At 36.0% G+C, this 23,054-nt stretch overlaps 1 protein-coding gene across 2 annotated transcripts; it reads right to left on the bottom strand.

Moving 5' to 3' along the window:
- Positions 1-2,141: 2,141 nt before the first annotated feature.
- LOC116131270 (MADS-box protein EJ2-like) lies at positions 2,142-22,422 on the bottom strand. Of its 2 annotated transcripts, none has more exons than XM_031416929.1 (8): positions 22,350-22,422; positions 21,560-21,782; positions 8,620-8,695; positions 4,961-5,022; positions 4,779-4,878; positions 3,743-3,784; positions 2,716-2,757; positions 2,142-2,641 (listed from the first exon to the last, which is right to left on the bottom strand). In XM_031416929.1, the coding sequence occupies exons 2-8, from the start codon at positions 21,742-21,744 to the stop codon at positions 2,567-2,569; spliced, it is 582 nt and encodes a 193-aa protein (XP_031272789.1). In that variant the 5' UTR covers positions 21,745-21,782; positions 22,350-22,422; the 3' UTR covers positions 2,142-2,566. The 2 variants fall into 2 exon arrangements, with proteins under 2 accessions (XP_031272789.1, XP_031272790.1); XM_031416930.1 differs by lacking the exon at positions 22,350-22,422 and adding an exon at positions 21,859-21,879.
- Positions 22,423-23,054: the final 632 nt, after the last annotated feature.

The raw sequence follows: 23,054 nt of genomic DNA, 5'->3' as shown, positions 1-23,054 counted from the left end.
TTCAAAACCTTTTTTTAATTTTTGGCTTCCAAAGATTATAATATAAATTTCATGACCTTAATCAAACTAACCTAAGCTAAAGTTAACCAAAACTTAATTAAGTCAATGTTGCGTTTACTTTCAATATGAATTAATAAAAGAATGAGGAATTTTATTAATACAAACATAGATAGTAACTCAAATTTCTTTAATAATTTTGAGCAGCTGAACGGTGAAGTTTGAAATATAAGAAAGTAGCGGGTGAAGGGTAAAGAATAACGTCCTTTAAAATATAGTTAATGTTTTAATTTAAGAAAGCAAAAACATTCTTAGACACAAAACACAAAATAAACTCACAAGATCTATGCCTTTTTTTCCCCTTAAATTAGAATAAAAAACCTCTAAAAGACAAGCATGATTCACCCATAAAATAAACTAAATTGAAATGAGCAATACACTTACCTAAAATTGAAAAAACAGAAAACATGGCTAATTGTGGCATCCTGAGTAGTGAAAGCTTTCAAAAGTTTTAAGAGCGAGTAGCATGAGAATGAGAGAGTCAAAAATTTTAGGGATAAAATCATAAAAAAGTTGATGGAGCCGTGGAGAAGAAAAATAGAGAGAGTTTTAAACTTTTAATAGAGTAATGCTACCCTTACTTACTCCCCCTACTCACTTCTCTTACTCACTTGTGTAAATATAAAGTATAGTACGTGTACCATAAACATAGTACGGGTACCATATGTCATTTTAACAAATATGAGTAAAAGAAGTGAGTAAGGGGAGTGAGTAAGACTAGCATTTTTCCTTTTAATATGATGTATGCTTGATATATATATATATATAGCAATTTTTTTGTGGGTCTATATATTAGTAATTTTTTTTTTTTTTTTAATCTGACCATCAAGGGGGTTGGATCTGCCTTTGCTTGGTAGTCAAAGAGGTTTGATCCATTCTTTGAGTTTTTAGGTTCAAACCTTGGGGTCACCTACCAGGTTTACCAGGTCCTTTGATCAATTGATCCTTTAGGCTTGTAAAATATTCAGTAGATTCTAAAGATTAGTTGAGATATACAAACATCCCAGTTACCCCCCCCCCCCCCCCCCCAAAAAAAAAAAGAATTGTCTCCCACCGTATCAAAATAAGATATTGTTTTAGGTTTAGTTTAGTTTTGGATTTGGGCCACACACATGGTACAACCCAACAGAAAAGGACACCATTTTAGGAGAGCTATGAGTAAAATTAAAGATACCATTTAATTAAAAGCAATTACAAACTTAAAATTTAATATTATTCATAACCTAGTAATTAGTATATTTCCCTTTAAATTATTGTCTCCAATAATGAAACCACTTTTTAGTTCTTTATAGTGTTCCAATTTAGATTTGAACAAGAATACAAGAAACTAGGATTTATATATGCATAAATGGGGTACCAAAATATTTGTAAAGAAGATAAATTAAAAATAAGTTAAGTAAAGGTCAAATTAATAATTATAGAAAACATGAAAAGTAGAACTTCTTTTGGTTTAATAGCGGTGGGCTACTAGAAACATCAAGATAGATTTTGGGCTTGTTCACTTTGTGTAATGTGTCTCCCAGCGAAAGACCAAATGGCAGAAAATAAGGCCCAAGCAGTCTGCTTTACCGGTCTTAATAAAATTTTTGCCCTCAATCATTACCAAATTAATTCAAATTTATAGAACTAAGGATGCGAATGCTTTTCTCACTTAACATATATTAGATCGAAGAGGTGTTGAAGAGAGAGTCCAGTCGGGGGAGCAACCTTCAAAATGAAGCTAACTCTCCCTGTAGTTAAACCTCCTGGGGCGGCCTGGGCTTAGCTTCATCTCTTTTGCCATTCCTCGCCTTCCTCATCTGTAAGCCTTATTTCATGTACATATGCATCATCTATCTACAATCTGCTTCAACTTTATTTACTTATTTAATCTTTGATAGCTTCATTGATTTGCATGTTTCGTATTATAACACTCAATATCCTGTTTATGTAAACAGTTATTAATTAGCATATTTACCAAAAAAATAAAAAAAGGGATCGAAACATTGAAGAAATAGTGATAATGAAAAGACATTTAAAAAGGAAAGTACGGAGTTGAAAAGGAAACGTGTAGAGTTTTTATTGACAATTAAGAGAAAGCGAACTCCAGAAAATTTCAGGTTGAATTATAGCCCAGTCACAGAAAACAAAAGGATAATGCATAACTTTGGCCGACAAAACTCAAAAGACAAACAACGAAAAACGACAAGTTCTGTAATAGGACACATTCTCCCAGGAGATTGTTCCAAACTGACCGTCTTACATACAAACCTTATCCCGCTATTGCTCACAAATACATACATAAATTTATATATCAGGATACAGCATTGTCCATCAGCTAAACTTATAAGCCAATGGTTAGATTTTTGCTTCAGTCCCCATTGGTAGAAATTGCGTGGGAATAATGAATAGATTTATGATACCAACTAAATGAAACATCGTCGGTTTCAACATTTCCAACACTGCCCCCCTCGTCAGCCAACTTGAAGCACCAAATTGTGAACACGTATGGAAGGATGTTATATCCAAGCTACTGTCGAAGCAAATGCAGGGTTGCCATCACTCTGGCGGCTGTATCATTCCCCTGCTTCTCTAGTGCTGCAATCTGGTAGCCAAAATTCACCAATAACACACGCTTTTCATGAATAAGATAGGTTTTTCTCAAGTTAACAATTTTACCTCTCTTTTCAGAAGTGTGTTTTCTTCTTTCAGCGTCTTTTCCTGTTACAGCAAGAAGACATGTGAGTGGTAACTAAAATATCTTCCTGTACTCACACATACAGAATATGTTGTAGATATATACCTTGCTTTAGTTCAGGACTTCATGTTTTTTTTTTTTTTTTAATAAATGTTTATTTGATTTGCTAAGCATCTGCCAAACACTGATTCAAAACGAATCTTTTGATTTTGTTTTTTAAACTCATTTTTGAGCGGTCTATCTAAACTCTGAAAGTGTACTAAATTCTTCCTAGATTTATTCAATTTGAGGTAGCAAATCCATTAAATGGAATGCATGAGGTTGAGATAGATTTCATACACTGATTGTTATACTGTACTTAGGATCGCAAGCTGGTCTAGGTTCTCTTATCATATTTTCTAATAGTTTTACCTTCTAGAAAGTAGGAAGATATGAAGGTTTAGACTGCTTGAGAGTTATAGGATAATATGGACAGAGAAAACAGAGTGGGATTCCATTGAATAAAATCTGAGTCATTAGGAGCATGAAACTAATAGGGTTCTCAAGGACACAGTATGAATAGAATGCCAAAAATAAAGAAACTGAGAGTCTCCGACAAGTAGGAATTAAGAGAAGTACTTAAGTGGCCAATTAAGATTGTTTGGTTTAAGTTTCAGTCATATGGCAAACAAATGTCCCACTGAGATAGTTGAAGCTCAAGTGTTTGAAACAGCTAGCTAGTGGAGACATACAGCATAAGATCCCATTCTATTTGATGGAGAAGATGGAAAACTCTTACTAAATAAACTGAACTGGATAAAATGGGACCATTGATGTAGTGCTGCCCACATAAAAGTCAAGAACCTAGGAGGTACCTTTAAGATTTAGCTAGAATCCTCAATAGAAATTCTGTTCTGTAATTGAAATAATGATGGTGCTGCCCTCGTAAAAGGCAAGAAACTAGAAGATACCTTCAAGATTTAGCTGGAACAATAAATAGCAGAGAAAGGTTGATGGGTAGTGGTATACCATATTTTGGAGGGTCATTTTGGATTCCATCATCATTTCTGTCTGCAAAAATAAATAAATGAATGAGGACAGCAATAAAACTTGGTGAACAGAAGGTTATAGATCAAATAATGAAATAGCAGTTTTTGAGACAGTAGGACAGAAATGCAGAGAATATTCCATGACAGGAGTCTAACTAGCGCTGATCCAAGTTCCTATTATCATGTGATTGATGACGTTCAAATAAACATTTATAGATTTTCAGTCAGTGAACTAGACGGGAGGTCAACCCTCTATTAACTTGATAAAGCTAGCTGGAACCTATCGCCAATATGGTACTATCAGTAGTAAAAATTGCAAGACCTGTGATGATCAACTGAATGATAAATTATTTTCACAGGTAAATGGTCTGATTAACCAATTCAGGAAATTTATGGTATGTGCAAGTTCTTTCATCAGAAGAAATGTGAGAGAAGAGTTCACTCTTTAGTATAAAGAAAAAATTGAGTTACAAGTACATGGTGTTTTAGTGCTGGAGGATGTATAGGGCAAAAAAACACGCATCAAGTACAATATAGTTCACTGGCTTAGGCATAGATCTTTCTATTATATTCCAGCAGTAACACCAGAAACACATAATAGAAGTGGATGAATGCACTTAGAGAGAGGATGCTAAACCACCAAGAGGTTTAATTAACAGGGAAATGTTCAAAAGAGAGGAGCTGAATGATAATGTATGTACTCTATGATTTAAACAGTTGCTTCACAGATACACAAGGAATCAGCTACATCATTGTGAAGATGCAGATGCCTGTTTTTCTAAGGTTTAATAGTATCACTATTTCTTTGCTTCGTTGAAATCTCTTTGGAAATGTGAGTTACAGGGTGAACCAAGACCGAGATGCAAAATGTCTGAAGGCTGTAATTTCACCAGTACATATGCATGATTTTCTTGATCATGAAATGCACCCTGTCTCTTTCAAAACCTTGATTTCAATTCAGCATCTCAACGTCCTTTAGTCTATGAGCTTTCACTAAAAATAAGATATAAACCCACCTTCCTAGCTCTAATTTGTGATATTTTAGCATTAAGTTGCTTCTCCAGTTGCACAAGATCAGGCACAGTCAACTGCTTAAAGTTTGGTCCATCAAGTTTCCTGCAAATACAAAATACATTTTAATCAACAGTATTTGTTGTGCCTTTTCAGGCATATGTTATAAGATAGTTGGAGAAATTGCCTTTGAACTATTTGCAGCAGCTCAGCATGTGAATATATACTTGCACATTCAGGGTGAGAGACCTATGGAGCGAAAACTTTTTTAGAACCCAAAACATCAATTAAGATACCCAAGATATAAACAAGGCACACAATGTTGAATACAATTCAGCAGGCTGTGATCTAGTAGTCGTTGTTAGAGCATAATACTTTTATCGCATTCTTGCCTATTAGCTTAATTTTTTGGGTCAAGTAGTAACTTAACCGTTACGCATGTTGTTTAATTATTGATATAATTTCCTGATTTTCAAATGATTTCATGTCCTGTTTATTACTGCGGCACATATCCATGTCTCATCCATCTCAGCAGTAGTAAATTACCAATTAAGCTCGTCTGACAATTAGCAGAAGGTTTAGCCTCACTATTTATCACTCATATACTTGAAAATACACCTATAGAATTTTATATTAGGTTGGAAACCAATTATGTGTTGATGAATACCCAAAATATTTTCAACAATCACAATAAATCAACACACACAAACCACAATAATCAAGATCATTCAACCACAAATAGTGAGAAATTAGAGCATTGATTAGCAAAAGAAGGAAACATTCATTGAATGAAAAATGGAACCAACTGGTCTTCGAGGGCCAACACCTCCTAACAAATCACACATATAGAATTCAGCATATTCCCCCACTAACTCGTATCCTCTCTTTTATTCTGACATTTTGATTCTACTAACTGCCTATGCCACCTGTCCATAACTCTAATTACCCCTTTTGTCCCTCATTCCCCTTTCATTTGTACCACTTAGAAACACTAGGTCCATTATCACCCTCCCCAAGAAGTGTCACCTTGTCCTCAAGGTGAAAAGAAGGAAATTGGTGGCAAATGGAGTCATAATCTTCCCAAGAGTTATCACAAGTTGGTGAATTCTTCCATTTTATCAACACCTCATACAGCCATTTATCAATCGTCGTTTCATAAGGGCCTGTTCAGGTTCAACTTTAAGCACCATATCACCATCAAGAAATTCCGAGAGAGGCAGTGCTGCCACATGGTGGAGGTGACCTTTTTAAGCTAAGACATATGGAAGACATTATGGATGCGAGCTATGGTTGGCAGTTTCAGTCGATAAGCTATCTGTCTTATCTTCTCGGTAATCTCATAAGGACCATAGAATCTGGGACTGAGCTTTTCATTGGCCCTCTTGGCAAAAGACTTCAGGTGACAAGGTTGCAATTTCAAATAAGCTTAGTCTCCCACTTCAAAGGAAACCTCTCATCTTTTACTATCTGCATAAGCCTTCATTGCATTCTGAGTGTTAACTAAATTCATCTTAAGTTTAATCTAGAATCAGATTCCGTGCAGTCATCAGCTCCTCAATAACCTCCACAACAGAGGTATGTTCAAAATATTTAAGAAGTGTAGAGGGGTCTCTCCCATAAAGTTCCCGTAATGGAGTCATTCAAGAAGAGCGATTGTAAGTTGTGTTGAACCATATTCGACCCAGACCAACCATTTAGGTCACTGCTTGGGTTGTTGTCCCACAAAGCATCTTAAGTAAGTTTCGACGCACTTGTTTACAATTTCTGTTTGGCCATCAGATTAAGGATGATAGGCCGTACTCATGTGAAGTTTGGTGCCCGATTGCTTGAACATTTTGCCCCAAAATACAATCATAAATATGCTGTCACGGTCAAACACTATTATACGTGGGAACCCATGCAATTTTACCACATTGGTGAGGAATAAAATGGCTACCTCTTTAGCAGTGTAAGGATGCTGCAACGTGAGAAAGTTGCTATACTTTGAGAGTCGATCGACCACTACCAAAATGGTATCGACCCGTTGAGTTTTTGAAAGGCCCACTATGAAGTCCATGGAAAGTGGAAACATCCTCCCAAACTTGGGATGGAACAGGTAGTGTCTACAATAACCCAGCTGGTTGAAGGCTCCCATATTTGTTTTGTTGGCATACTTGGCAATCCCTTACAAACACCTGAATATCTCTTTTCATTCCTTCCTAATACACTACTTGTGATAGCCTTTTATAAGTCCGAAAAAACCTAGAATGTCCCTTATAGGTGAGGAGTGGAATTCCTAGAGAAGTAACTGGACTTGGGAACGCGTTTTTGGTAAGACCAGCCAGTCATCATAGAATAACTGGTGTCCCACTTGGCGGAAATGCTGGTGACTATTTGGGTCAGCTATTAAATCTTGGCTGATTTTCCGAAGCTTGGTGTCTTGTTGGATGGCTTATTCCCACTCATTTCGATTAGCAAAATAGCATGTGGAGATAGCGTTATACTCAACTAATCCTTCTCTCCTGGTAAGGCATCTGCTGCCTTGTTCTCTAAACTCGGTTTATACTAGATTTCGAAGTCCAACCCCAACAATTTGATGATCCATTTTTGTTGCCCTTCTCCCTATAACCTTTCATCATTAAGATAATGGAGACTCCGTTAATCAATACGGATGATAAAATGTTGACCCAGGAGATAATGTCTCCACTTTTGTACCGTAAGAATGATGACCATGAGTTCCCTTTCTTAAACTGATTTTAACTGACACTGTGTTGATATCCCCTGTCTAATGAAGGCTAATGGTCTACTAACCGCCTATGCCACCTATCCATAACTCTAATTACCCCTTTTGTCCCTCATTCCCCTTTCGTTTGTACCACTTAGAAACACTAGGTCCATCATTACAATTTGATGAATACCTTCTCTACCTCAACTTCTCACAACACGATACCCATAATACTTTCAATAGTCACAACCAATCAACACACACAAACCACAATAATCAAGATCATTCAAGCACAAATAGTAAGAAATTAGAGCATCGATTATCAATTAACAAAAGAAGGAAATATTCATTGAATGAAAAATGGAACCAATTGGTCTTCGAGGGCCAGGACCGCCTAACAAATCACACACATAAAATTCAGCATATTCCCCCACTAACTTATATTCTCTCTTTTATTTTGACATTTTGATTCTACTAACCGCCTATGCCACCTGTCCATAACTCTAATTACCACTTTTGTCCCTCATTCCCTTTTCGTTTGTTACACTTAGAAACACTAGGTCCATCATATGTTTTTACAGATTTGGAAGGGAGCAAAAGTTTTGCTGAAGGATTTAAAATTTTCGCTGTTTTATTTTCTCTTATATATCTTCCCTGACCTTCCCTTAAAATAAAACCTCCCACACCTCTCTTGTGGTAGTATTAGATCTCCAAACTGATTGACAATGATAAAAGACTATCAATATAGTTGTTGACATCCACAATAATTCATTCATCAATTCAGTTAAAAGATATTGCTACTCTAGGTTAAATTTTCCATTAATTAGATTAGTTGGTTAGATATTTTGTGAGGAATTGATGGTAATATAAGTGTGAATCAGCTTGCTATTTATTTCTACATGCACACACATATTGTTCTTTAACCTTTTGCAATATCTTTGTAGTTGTTACTATTGAAACAATTGCAATATTTTAAGAAACAAATAAAAAACTTTCTTAATCTTACCAAATTCTGTTATGGTGCAATTTGACACAAACATTAAAAACCTTAAATGTTGCTCACCTCAAGCTAACGCATGCTCAGGACAAGATATAGCAACTCCCACAAATTGTTTCTCAATAGAGAAAATAAAATATTTTACCTCTGTATTTACACTCCTGGATGCAAGAGCTTCCCCTCCACAGCGACTCTTACAGCACTCAAGAATGTTGGCCAAACTGAATCACAAGTACTGATTAATATAGCTGCTCAATAACCAAACTGAATCATAAGTACTGACTAACAACTTCTCAATCACCAAACTGAGTACTAGGACAAAACTAGTTGATCTGATTAAAATAAAGAACTTGCTAATAGTCCTATATGTAACGAAAAATACTAACATAAAAAGGACCCAAAAAAAAAAAAAAAAAAACAGTGAAATAAGAACTAAGAAAAGAAAATATATTCAAACATATTGTTTGACTAAAAGTCCAAAACACCCTAGAGAAGTATGCGTAAGACATATCATCTGTTGCTTCTAAAGTAGTAGCTAAAATGAAATTCAAATTTTGTCTCATCATGTCAAATTTGCACAAATCTGTGCGGGCTTCTGCTTAAAGTGAGCTATATGTGATTAAACCTGGGATGTAACAATTGGTGTCAAAGTGGGTCTATGACCTAAAGGTACAGTGTGGCCCTCACAATGATGCAAGGTTTATAAAGTGAGTTTTTTGTGATATCCTACATCACTAGGTAATGATGCTAGGGTTTAATTTGCAAGGCTTGAGTCCTCTTAACTAAGTGGATGCGTTTTGGGTGAAAGGTGTTTGCGTGAAGTCCAAAGGTGAATTGTTGCGGGTTTCACCCAAAGTAGGATATCTACTTGGATAGATATGATAGCTCAAATTCATTATAGTGTCTTTTCAATTTTCTTAATCATACACCATTAAAACTCTCTATTTCATCACTCTCAAGTTTATTAGAGCTACATTAATGCTTGAATTTGAAAATGTAGAGTGTGGACATTCACATCAATAGAGTAGCGGATGAAAACATTAAAACCGCATCACTTATGGTTGTTTAGAATTATAACAACTGGAAAGAAAAAAAGTTCAAAGGAAAATAGAATAATGAAGTTATACGCCCAAGTATGATTGTTGACCAATAAATTCATGATAAAAAAAAACTTTGGTAACAAATTTTGTCATATGTATTACATTATGGATGACTGACTTAGATAATCAATTAGATGTAACGTGATTGACAACATAAATATCGTTTGCCAACTATACCACATGTGACTTAGATAATCAATTAGATGTAAGGTGATTGACAACATAAATATCTCTTGCCAACTATACAACATGTTTACTCTCTTGTATCCTATCTTGATTCATTGAACACCAATCTTGGTCTATCTACAGCTTCTCTTAGGTCCAGGAAAGTTATTATGACCATAGAACAAAATAGATAATTAGACTAATTGATTGATCTCTTTTTCATAAGAATTGAAAAATGTTCACATATGCTATAAAAGATCCTGGAAGGTTTCTATTAGGATCCCACATTGAGAGGGAAAAGGGGCGGACATGTGGTTTATAAGGTGTTGGACACCCTCCCTTGGCAAACCGGTTTTCCAAGGAGAGTTATACTTAAGCCCACAAAAAGACAACTACCCAACCCAATTCCGATCAAAGGTCCATTATCCAACCAATTCCTATCAATTTGGGAGTGGGTTCCTATCAAATGGTATCTGAGCATGCCCACCTTTCGAGCCCACGCAACAGGGCCCAGTGGGCCCCCTGAGGGGCTGAGAATAAGCGTTGTTGACATGCTTCTAGGCAAAGTAAAACCCGAAGGGAGGGTAGTAAGGCCAACGAGGGTAGTAAGGCCAACGAGGGTAGGGTAGCCGATGAGGGCGGACGCTTTCTAGAAAGAAGACCAACGAGAGTGTTGGGTCTTGAAGCGTGGGGGAATGTTAGGATCTCACATTGAGAGGGAAAAAGGGTGTGGGGGGATACGTTACGCACTCTCTGGAAAGAAGACCAACGAGGGCATTACGTCTCAAAATGTGGGGAAATGTTAGAATCCCGCATTGAGAGGGAAAAATTGCGGGCATGTGATTTATAAGGAGTTGGGCACCCTTCGTTAAGCCGAGAATAGAATTGTTGACAGGCTTCTAGGCAAAGTAAGACCTGAAGGGAGGGCAATAAGACCAACGAGGTCGAGTAGTTGATGAGGGCGGGCGCTCTCTAGAAAGAAGACCAACGAGGGCGTTGAGTCTCAAACCGTGGGGGAATGTTAGGATCTCACATTGAGAGGGAAAAAGGGTATGGTGGTATGTTGAGCACTCTCTGGAAAGAAGACCAACGAGAACATTAGGTCTCGAAGCGTGGGGGAATGTTAGGATCCCACATTGAGAGGGAAAAACGACAGGCATGTGGTTTATAAGGAGTTGGACACCCTCCCTTGACAAGCCAGTTTTCCAATGAGAGTTCTACACAACTCCTATAAGGCCCTTGACCCAACCCAATTCTTATCAAATGCCCATTGCCTAACCTAATTCCTATCAATTTGGGAGTGAATTCTTATCAGTTTCCATACTCTTTAAGTACTTTAACCATAATAATATCTTCACTCAAGTTATCTTATTTTAAATGGTTTTAGTATATAGTGCATGCGTTTTATGTATAGACTTCACATTGACTTGGCTCTTTTAGGTTTCAAATTGGCTTAAGATTCTATGACTAAAAACAAGCGCAGAAAAAAGATATCGTTCAATGATTTGGGTGGAAAAACAAATATATTCACTCGCAAATGATTCAAGGGATTTTTTGGACATTCATAAGATCACATCCGAAAGTAAGATTGTATTTCCATGCTTATTAATCATCATGTTTAAAGTTGTACTTTAAATTTTCCTTTATGGCCAAACAGGGGCTTGATTTTGCCAAAGCATTTGAAAGAAGCATGAGTTCTTTGGATCACCTATCAAAATATCAAAACTTTGAAAGGACTTAGTAATCAAAATGCTTTCTTGGTCATATTGTTATTGTATGATCTTTTATAACTTCTAAGGTCTTTGTTTTGACCATGACAATTAGTTCCTTAGCTACACTTTTCCACTCATGAGTGAAAAAGATGTTGAATTTCAAACGGTAAAGTGGTGGTTGATAAATGAGTTTGTATAAAATTCACTCTTAACAGCTAGTTTAAGGAATGATGAAGTCCAATCACATATATACATTATAATAATCCACCAACTTAACGATATGGGATAAATTCAACTTCTAACTCTTTCCCTTACGTATAACATGTAGGGGTAGGGTTTACATCCATTATCAACTTTAAACACATGACTTTGATATCATGGTAAATGGAACAAAAAATCAACTTTTAACAATGGCATATCAATATGTTTTATCCTCATGGTTCAGATCAAATGTTTTCATACAATAATTGCAATATCATGCAAGTAATTTGAGGATTCATGTTTTCATACTGAAAGTGTAGTGAGGTTTGTTAACCAAGTAATTGAGGTTTTGTCACTTTATATTTGATTGATATCAATGTTTATCTTTGTCTCATAAAAACTAGCTTTGCATGGTGCAAGTAACATACTCAAATAAAGTTATATTAAAATTGCATGTTCTTGTACAAGATTTGTATCACTTCTTAATACCGTGTGTTGAAACTTGTAACATCATTTTATTTAAATATTTAGTTAGACATTATTTCATTCTAAAATTTAAAAGCCAAATATCCTAGAATACGCATAAAATTTAAATTAAAAAGTAGTTTAGAAGTCGTATATCCAATATACTATAATTTAAATATTGAGAAATTAGAAAACTGATGACAAAAATAAAAAAATTAACCTTAATAAAAGTAAATAAGGAATACAATCTTTAATAAGTAATGTGTTTGCATGTGGAAAATGAAAAATAGGACTATCCTGTGGCAATAAAATAAAATAAATTAACATATAATAAATAATTTTGACATTGTAAATTAATAATTAATTAATTACATATTAATCATATTATTGTTTCATGACATTAATGAATTAGAAAAAATTCATTGATCAATGCAGATGTCCAGAGAATCCAATGAACTCATATAAGTCTCATCCTACTCATATATGGCAAAAGAATGTTCTTTTTACAATATTAGATGAAATAAGCATTTTTTTCATCGATCTCTAAAAATCTTACATTTAATAAAATTATTAAATTATTGGTTTATTTTAAAAGATTGGGAATGGGTGAGTTAGGAAAGATGCAAAGGGCTATATAGTCCTTATGTTTTTATATTTTAGTATTTTAGGTTTGATTGTTTTACGTAATTTAGTTTTTATTTCATTGTTTCATCAATTAATTAGGATTAGGATTTCATATATCAATATTTTTCTAATCTTTCTATACTTTAGGCTTGAGTGTTTTAATTAATTTAGTTTTTATTCCATTGTTTCAATACTTTTTTATTAGGAGTTTTTCTTTTTAAGCCTAGAAGTATGTCTTGTATTTTGTGGAAACATTAGAGTGAGTTCATGAACAAAATTCCAAATGATAATTGATTCTCGAGTTTCATGTTATATCCCCTCCTAATATCTCTGTTTAGACCTATCTAACTTCTCTTTATCTCTGTAATTCTTGATTATCCTTCCATCTCCCTACTTCTGGATTATTTATCTAGTTATTCTTCTACTTGGTACATCAATTGATGTTAGAGCAAGTTTCCATTTCTCAAAAAGCTTCCACACCAAAATACTAAATACAAACAAAACCCTAGATTTTCAGTAAACACAAGAGCGTCTCTCATAAACCCTAAACCTTAAATTGCTTACACTTCAAAAAACACAAAACCTTCAAAAATTCATGATTCCTACAAGTTAAAAATTGTCCAACCAACTATCAAAAAAAAGTATGCAAAATCCAAAGAATTTTGTCCATCTTTGGCCAGTTTTCATTGCCCATCATAGAACATTCCAAGATTGACTTTTTGTTGACTCACCTCTTCGAATTCCTTTGTGCTACACACAACATCGGAGTTTCGGAATACATCTTAATCCCTTAGGTTTTGATTTATATCGCTTAAGCCCTCTATGCTTAAATATTTACATTTTAGAACTGAGAGTATGGCATTGTCAGCCATTCTAAGACACCCTGGCCTTCATCCTATTTTTTCAATGGGCATTTGCATCAAAGATTATATTGAAAGGACCAAACTACTGGATTAATTTTTCAATGGTATTTGTGAAGAAAACATGTTAAGATTATTGGTTTAATCGATGATGCTTTTATATGGTGGACTTCTTGGCGACAAAGAAAAATTCAATTTGGAGAAGTGAATAAACATGTAATGAAATAAGTGTGCCTTTAATTTCTTCAAGGCCATTTGATAAAGTGTTCATTCAATATGAGAATTGTCATCAGTGTAATAAACTTATTAAGTGCACAAAAAGGAATTTCAACGACTATTTGACAACAATAATTGTGGAAATCTAAACGACAAGTGATTGTAAGATTATAGGGTGGATAACATTCCAACATACTAGATCAAATTGTTATACAACCACATCTTACGTTGTATGATGTATGATGTTGCACAATCGGTTGCATGAAGTAAACTATAATTAGAAAGAAGGAAATTTTTTGCTTAACCCCAACAAAGTCTAATTCACTCACCAAGTTTAAAAGAAATTCCTAATCTAACAGAGGAGAATCACAATCTTATAAGTTAATTATGAAGCAACTCCATCAAGTCATTAAAGATCCCTAACCCTAGTGATTCTAGTCCTAGATGCCTTATGATTCCTCGAAGTATGAACTTGCGAGTTGTGAAATCAGAAGAATTTTCTTAATATTGATTGTGAACAAAATACAACAATATATACACATTCATCAGTCCATATAAGAAAATGAAATAATCTAAACTAGGAAAGGGAATGATCTAATTTCCTATTCTAAAGATCTTATTCCTAAAACATTTGATCATATTCCTAAAACATTTGATTTGTACAACTCAACAGATTTGTACAACTCAACACTCCCCCTCAAGCTGGGGCATATAAATCATATGCACCAAGTTTGTTACAAATAAAGTCAATAAGAGGACCCCTAAGTGATTTAGTGAGGATATCTGCTGGCTGATCATTTGAGCTAACATGACTAGTGGTAATACAACCAGATAAGATTTTCTCTCTGATAAAATGACAGCCAATTTCTATATGCTTAGTCCTCTCGTGAAACACCGGGTTGGAGGCAATATGGAGAGCAGCTTGATTATCATAAAGTAACTTCATCTTCATTACTTCTGTAAACTTCAATTCTTGGATTAGTTGCTTTAACCAAATGAGCTCAGAAGTTTCTAGAGCCATTGCACGGTATTCTGCCTCTGCACTCGATCTGACAACGACATCTTGCTTCTTACTTTTCCAAGATACAAGGTTTCCTCTCACAAGAATACAAAAACCTAAAGTGGAACGTCCATCAGATGGAGAACCTGTCCAGTCAGCATCAGAATATCCGATAATCTATGTATGACCCCTGTTTTCATATAATAGACCTTTGCCTGGTGTACCCTTGATATATCTTAAAATCTGAATAACTGCATCCCAATGACTGTCATAAGGAGACTGTAGAAACTAGCTAACAACACTGAGGGAGAAAGAAATATCAAGTCATCTAATGGTGAGATAGTTAAGTTTACCAACCAGTCTTCGGTATTTCCCAGCATCTGCAAGAGGCTCCCCCTGTCCAGGTGCGAGCTTTGAATTAGGATCCATAGGAGAGTATCGGTCTACAGTCTGACATCCTTGTTTCTTCCAAAATATCCAGTGCATATTGCCTTTGAGAAAAAACAAAACCAGAGCTAGATTGAGCCACTTCAATACCAAGGAAGTATTTAAGTAATCCCAAATCTTTGGTCTTAAAGTGGTGGAACAAGTGTCTTCAACTGTTTAATGTCATCCTGATCACTTCCCGTAATAACAATATCATCGACATAGACAACCAAATATATGCATTGCCCTGATGAGTTATGTTTATAGAAAATAGAGTGATCAGACAAATACCAAATCATCCCAAACTCTTGAATGACATTACTAAATCGTCCAAACCAGGCACGAGGGGACTCAGAGAGCGACGAAGTTTACATACCAAGGCAGACTCCCTCTGAGCAACAAAGTCAGGCGGTTGCTCCATATAAATTTCTTCCTGAAGCTCACCATGAAGAAAGACATTTTTAATGTCTAATTGGTACAAAGGCCAGTGGCCGAGAGCAACTATGGATAAAAACAAGCGGGCAGAAGACATCTTAGCCATAGGAGAAAATGTCTCATAATAATCCAACCCATAAGTCTGAGTATACCCTTTTGCAACCAACCGTGCCTTCAGTCGATCAACTTGACCATCTGGGCCAACCTTGACAGTATAAATCCAACGACAACCAATAGACGATTGGTCGGGAGGCAAATGAACTAATTTTCAAGTATTATTATGATGTAAAGCAGTCATCTCTTCAACCATAACTTGATGCCAGCCGAGATCAGTCAGTGCCTCATGAACATTAAAAGGAACAGAGACAGAAGAAATGGTTGACACAAAAGCATAATATGATGGAGATAAGGGGTGATAACTAAGAAAATTATAGATCGGATGAGGGTTGCGAGTGGACCGCATACCTTTACGAATTGCAATGGGAAATTGGTCTTTAAGAGGTAGGGCCGCAGTAGGAGAGGATTCTGAGGCAGGAGGATCAGGATCAGGAACCTCAGGAACATCATCAAGAGCAGTGTTACTAGTCGTACTCAGAACAATAACATCACCTAAAGGAGGAGGCTCGCCTATAGGGGTAGGACTTGGAGGAATAGTAACAGACTCTGTAGGATGATCATAAGTAGACTCAATGTAGGGTATAGGAAGGACAGTGGTGATAGAATCACTGTCTGATGTAGAAAAGAAAGGAGAAGGCTAAAAAAGGTAACATCAGCGGATAGAAAGTATTGACGAGTGGATGGAGAATAACATTTGTAACCCTTTTGAAGTCTTGAGTATCCTAGGAAAATACACTTGATAGATTTGGCAAACAGTTTGTTGGTACCTGGGGAAAGGATATGGACAAAACATGTGCAACCAAAGATACGTGGAGAAAGAGAGTGTAACAGTTGATCAGAGAACAAAACAGAATGAGGGACCTGGTTTTGTAGGACAGAAGAAGGCATCCTATTAATCAAGAAATAGGCAGTTAACATAGCGTCTGCCCAGAACCAGAAAGGAACCTGATTGTGTAAGAAGTTGTCGGAAAGAAGACTGGTGCGTGGAGGCGCGTGCGGTGGCGACTGGCAATGAATTTTTCAGGTTTTGCCGGCGAGGAGAAGACGAACAAGCTGGTGTGGTTAGAAGAGTGATACAACACCAAAAGGGGATAGCCTGAACTTCGCCGGAAAAAAAAAATCGCCGGAAAAAGAAATGAATTGTTTTCTAGGGTTTCTGATTTCTTAGCTCTGATACCATGTGAAATCAGAAGAATTTTCATAATATTGATTGTGAACAAAATACAACAATATATACATATTCAACAGTCCATAAAAGGAAATGAAATAATCTAAACTAGGAAAGGGAATGATCTAATTTCCAATTCTAAAGATCCTATTCCTACAACATTTGATTTGTACAACTCAACGGATTCATATAACTCAACATGAGTGAACATGACACTAAGACTGAGAGTGAATCTAAGAGTGCCCATCTTAAAAGTGATTATCATTCTATTGTTGCTTACCTTAAAAACGATAACTATGAAAGGAACTTTCTTGAAACTACCCAATTATTTTCAAGAGAACCTAAATTACAAGTTGATGAAGTTGAATTTAGAGTGAAAGTTCAAGTAGAAGATCCTATTAACATTGAAGCAAAGCTAGATGAAACAAAGAAAACATCGAGATTGAGTAGATCAAAGCAATTTTGTGGATTTTATCATAGAGACTATCAATCTTATAAGAGTTAGTGTTGTATCAAGATTGTTATCTTTGCCTTAAAATGGTTGCCATGTTGTTATGTGGGATGATGTTTATGTTATGCCTACACAAGAGAAACTATGGTATTATCTCATTTGTTGGACACAACCACATGATTCAACCTTTTCTCTACAAGCTCTCTAGATTTCAAGTTATTATCATTCAACCAACATTTAATTTTGCGACAGTCTCACCACCTATGTCGTTGCCGAGTATAGGTACCCTTTTGTTGAAGGTCGTTCAAGCTTTTCCTAGAATATATAGCATGGGTTACTTCAAAACTGTAACTTCTAGTATTCAAACATAGTCTCGAGGCATTTTCTCTACACTTTTTAAACCCTTGTCCTTGATCCATAACCATCTTTCGGTTAGGTTAGCCTAGCCTCTTCCATCCCTCGAGACCAACAAGGGGTAGTACAAGAATATTCACATCTTCGTCGACTAGGTCTTTCGGCTTGATCTTAAGCCCTACTCACCCTCTCACAAACCTTGTGAAGGAATCATTGGGTTTTTGGGGAATTAGATTTTTACCAATGTTTACATTACTCAAGCCAACATTCTCCCTTCCACTAGAAGCGAGAGAGAATTAATATAGGACATTTGGTAATGCAAATGATTATTTAGTCCTTATCTTTTTATATTTTAGGATAAGATGTTTTAGTTAATTTAGTCGTTTATTTTGTTATCTAATGGCTAAATTAGGATAATGATTTCATATTTCATTATTTGTTTAGGAATAGAATTACTAGATTTCTTATTTCATTAGGATTTGGTTTGTCAAGCCTAGGGTTGTTAGCCGAGCCACTCGAGAGTAGCTCGGGCTTGACTACAATGTATTTTTTTGCTCGAAAAGCTCGATTGAGAAAGTGAAAAAGTGGAGAACTGAGAGTATTTTTTTGTGAGATCGAACTTGGACTCAAACTCAAATTTTCAACATCGAGCTCAAGCTCGAGCTTGAATTTTCAAGCTCGCCAAGCTCGAACTCAAGTTCGACATTGTTACAAGCGATCGAGCTCGATTAGCCCAAAGTTCGACTTGGCTCGGCTCGTTTACACCCCTAGGCACGCCTACAAGTATTGCATTTGTGAGAAACATTAGAGTGAGTTGATGAATAAAATAAAGAATTGAGTATTTCTAGTGTTTTCTGCTATCTCTTCTCTTAGTTTCTCCTCTTAAACCTATCTGATTTCACTCTTATCAACCTGATTCTTAATAATCTATCTTAGAACTATCTTATTTCTCTCTTCCTTGATTTTTAATTATATATCTAGTTATTCTTCTATTCCTTTCATCAATCGGTTATACAATTAATTTGTTTTTTCAAAGCACTCCCTTGTCCATCACAAACCTCCACCATATCCAATTCTTAAGATAAAAAGACCTAATTTAAGTCTTTATATTGCCTCTTCATATGTAAGAACCCGAACTACTACCAAGATATTGTCCACTTTGTACACACCATCTTTCACGATTATGTCTTTGGACTTTGCAACTCAAAACACGTCTTCATAACTAAGAAGTTGATAGAGACCCATCTAACAACTCAAACAATTGGGTTAGACAGTGGGCCTTTTGTGGGTTTGAGTAGAACTCTTTGGAAAAATAGCTTGCCAAGGGAAGGTGCCCAAGCCCTTTATAACCCACAAGCCCACCCTTTTCCATTCCAATGTGGGATCCTAACATTCCCACATGCTATAAGACCTAACATCCACACTGGTCCACTCTTGACGGCTTCACTCTGAGTGGCCTACTCTCCCAAGTCACCCCTTCCCAAACATCGTTGGCCCACTTTGGACGGCTTCACTCCGAGTGGCCTACTCTCAGAGGTCACCTCTTTCTACCTTTCCCAGGTTGCTCCTTCTGGAACATGGGCTCTGACGGGGTTTGACTTTGATACCATTTGATAGAGACCCATCTAACAACTCAAAACAATTGGGTTGGACAATGGACATTTTGTGGGCTTGGGTAAAACTCTTCTTGGAAAATCGGCTTACAAGGCAAAGTGTCCAAGCCCTTTATAACGCACATGCCCACCATTTTCCATTCCAATGTGGGATTCTAACATAAGCTCACAAGCTATTTAACCAGCTTTCACCTTTCTTTCCTAAGCGATTTTGTTAATCACATTATATCTTAGAATATTTTGTTAGTTTATTAAGATCCATTATGTACCTCCAAGTTTCCAACACCATCTCTTTACTGCAATGATGAACCTTTTGGTCAATAAGTGGAAATGGCTTTACACATATTTGCTTTTATTTGCGTCTAAGGGTGTTCAAAAGAACCAGTTGGAACCGGAACCGGAACCGGCAGGTACCCTAGGTTTGGTTCTGGTTCTTATCAAGAACCAGTCGTCAATGGGTAGGTTCCGGTTCCAAATTTTTGGAACCGTTACTGTGCGGTTCCGGTTTCGGTTCCTATAGTTAGGAACCGAAACCAGAACCAGGAACCAAGAACCGAGACTAATATAAAATAAAATCAAAGATTAGGGGGGTTAATAAAAACTTTTGTAGAAAAAGTAATGTGAATACATTTATATTTATATTTCATAACATTTAAAGTAAGTTGGTTTGACTTTTGAGAATCTATCTTTACAAAGTAATGAAGTTTGTAATTTTGAATTTTGAATTTTGAATTTTGAATTTTGAATTTTGAATTTTGAATTTATAATTTATAATTTTATTTTTGTTAACAAGTGTCAGGTGGGGGGGTATTTGTAAGTTTTTAAGGGTTTTTTTTGCCATTTTAAAAACTTTTGGGAGGTCATGTAATTTTACAGGGTACCCAGAATCGGAACCAAAACTGTTGTTACAGGTTCTGGTTCTGGGTACCTAGGAACCGGAACCGTCGATTCCGATTCTGGTTCCAAATTTCAAGGAACCATCGGTTCCGGTTCTGGTTCCTTCAAAAAGTGCAGGGTACCCGTAACCGAACACCCCTATTTGCGTCCATGTGATTTTAGTTCATTATTTTCCAAGTATACCTAGAGCATCATCTAGAAAGATAAAACAATAAAGATAGGATGACAAACCCTTTTCATTAACTTTCTCTCACAAACGCGATGTGATAGTTCACAACTTGTTAGTTCGCAATTGGTCAAGCGATACCCATTGTTAGGCAGATGAGACTCATTACGATCTATCACGTCGCATTTGTGAGATAAAATTGGTAATAAGGGTTTGTGAGCGTAGTATTACCCAATATAAAATGACTTCCAACTCGGTTCCTCCATCAAAAAAACTCAAGTGCATACATCAATATCGACCTCCAATTTGTCCTGCCTTAGACATAAAACTTAAGAAAAATATTTTAATAACGTTTTGTTATTATCTCCTAGGGCTAAATTTGCTGCCTCTTATGTCCATGAAAGCTAACACCAGAGAGCTTGTAGCACTCGATACAAGTTTTAGCAAAAGAGAAAGGATCACCTTCAACCAAAAGAGTTGAACGAAATCTTATTCAAAAACTGCCTCTAAGGTTCATACCATAAAATCTCATTATCCACATCCTCACTAATCAACGAGTCAATAACTCTGGCATTTTTCCATCTCTAAAGGTAGCCTTCTCCATCTCTAAAAAAAAAAAAAAAAAAAAATTAAAGAAAGAACCTAGACAAACTGGTGAAGAACAAAGGAAATTTATAGACGCAGATCTAAAAGATAGACAAAACGCCTAGGAAGTCACTTGAAGCTAAGCTGAAGCTGATAACACAAAAATCCCAAAATCAACCGAGTCAGCGCAGCCAAAAGCACGTGCAAATGTATTTTGTCGTTAAGATCACATGCAGCAAAAAGTTCCATTAGAAAAGACGTTTGTGCACAACATACTAAACACAATGAACATCAAGAAATCGACTACACAGTATCTTTTTTTGATTCTAAAGTCTAACACACAATTAATTAATGAATAAAAAATAGCAGACATTCACGCCACACATGGACAGAGAATCAATATGACAAAAATAGTACTAATAAAAATAAAAGTAAAATACCAAATTCGAAAATATTTTCCTTAACAGTTAGACTTGGAAGTTTATCGAGAAGCAAAAAGTGAGATAGGAAGGTGTGGGATAGGAGCACACCTGTCGGTGCTACAGAATTCGTACAGCTTGCCGCGGCTGGAGAAGATGACGAGAGCGACATCGACATCGCAGAGGACGGAGAGTTCTCGAGCCTTCTTGATCAATCCGCTTCGCCTTTTTGAAAAGGTTACTTGACGACTGCTCTTGTTCTCGATTCGCCTCAGTTGCACCTTCTTTCGGCCCATTTCGACTCAATTCACCCCTAATTCTGAATCAAAACGACCTAGAAAGAGAAATTAGGTTTTCTGTTAGGATTGGTTTTAAAAGTGCATAGCACCAACGGGTTTTGTAAGACGTACAATTTAAAATCGGAAGCCAAAACGTCTACTTCTTGACACGTGATTGTAATAAATGGTTTGATGTATTGTTAGTTTTTTTTTTTTTTTTTTTTCGTCTCAATCTTGAATTTAATTAATATCTGCCACCAGTCAATATGTATTCCACCAATCCACCTACCATTAATTGAACTTGTTTACAAAGCTTTTATTTGGACAAAAGTTGAAAGTATGATACAAAGGGAATAGCATATAATCTGTATTCTGGCGGACCACCATGTCGGTAATTGGTGATCCTTATGTCAATATCAACATATATTGTTCCTTTTAGTTTAATCCCATTAACTTACCTTTACTGTTTCTAGAGATTAGAGCCTATAAAAATTGGCATTATATACAATCCAAACTACTTCCTTTAATCTTAAAATTTATATAACATCATTCAAAGAAAAATGAAAAAAAAAAAAAAAAAAAATACTACAACCAAAATTAAATTGTAACCCTTGTATGTTTACCTGCTCGCAGGAATGACCGTAGAACAGACGGGCACAGAAACAATTTGCTTGGATCGAGGAATGGGAGTTCCTCCTATTGGAACAGGAGTTCCTCACGGCGGAAAGGGCGTTCCAGGCCGGGAAGCTACAATAATAACCCATAAACCAAATTCGCATATTTGTTTGAGCAAATTGAAAGTGTGGTGTATGACAGCTAAAAAGAGGCCATCATGTCGGCCACACCACTTACCAACAAGTTGATGAAACGATATATAGCAATAACTGTTGGCTGATGCTAATGCCTATCCCTTTCTTCTCACTTCTCCTTACCACAAATAGAAACAAGAGAAATGAGAACTACCGGTAAGCCAAAGGCCAAGTCTATGGAGAAGGTCGGTAACCTTTTCTAGCTTTTCAATGGTCTCTGGTTATCTCATATCGTGCCACATGGTTATAAGCAGTACAGTCTGAGCTTTTTAGACTTTTTGACTAAAAGAGAAACACTGTAACGGTTATTGAATAAAGCAATATTTGGAATTATTTCACCACCGCCTGCAACCACGCCAGCCTGGGATGTTAAGGGCCACTTAATTTGTGACTCGTGACTCGTGACATGTGGACACGGAACAGTCCCCTACACTTTTTTTTTTTTTTTTTTTTTTGGTGTCAATTCTTGCATTATCTAAATATATCTTTAATTTGACGAGGCCTTGAAAGTTAAATTTA

Source organism: Pistacia vera, unplaced genomic scaffold, assembly GCF_008641045.1.
Source record: "Pistacia vera cultivar Batoury unplaced genomic scaffold, PisVer_v2 Contig230, whole genome shotgun sequence".
NCBI classification, from domain to species: domain Eukaryota; kingdom Viridiplantae; phylum Streptophyta; class Magnoliopsida; order Sapindales; family Anacardiaceae; genus Pistacia; species Pistacia vera.
The sequence above is the reverse complement of the archived record's forward strand: the minus strand, read 5'-3'. Positions and strand labels throughout refer to the sequence as shown.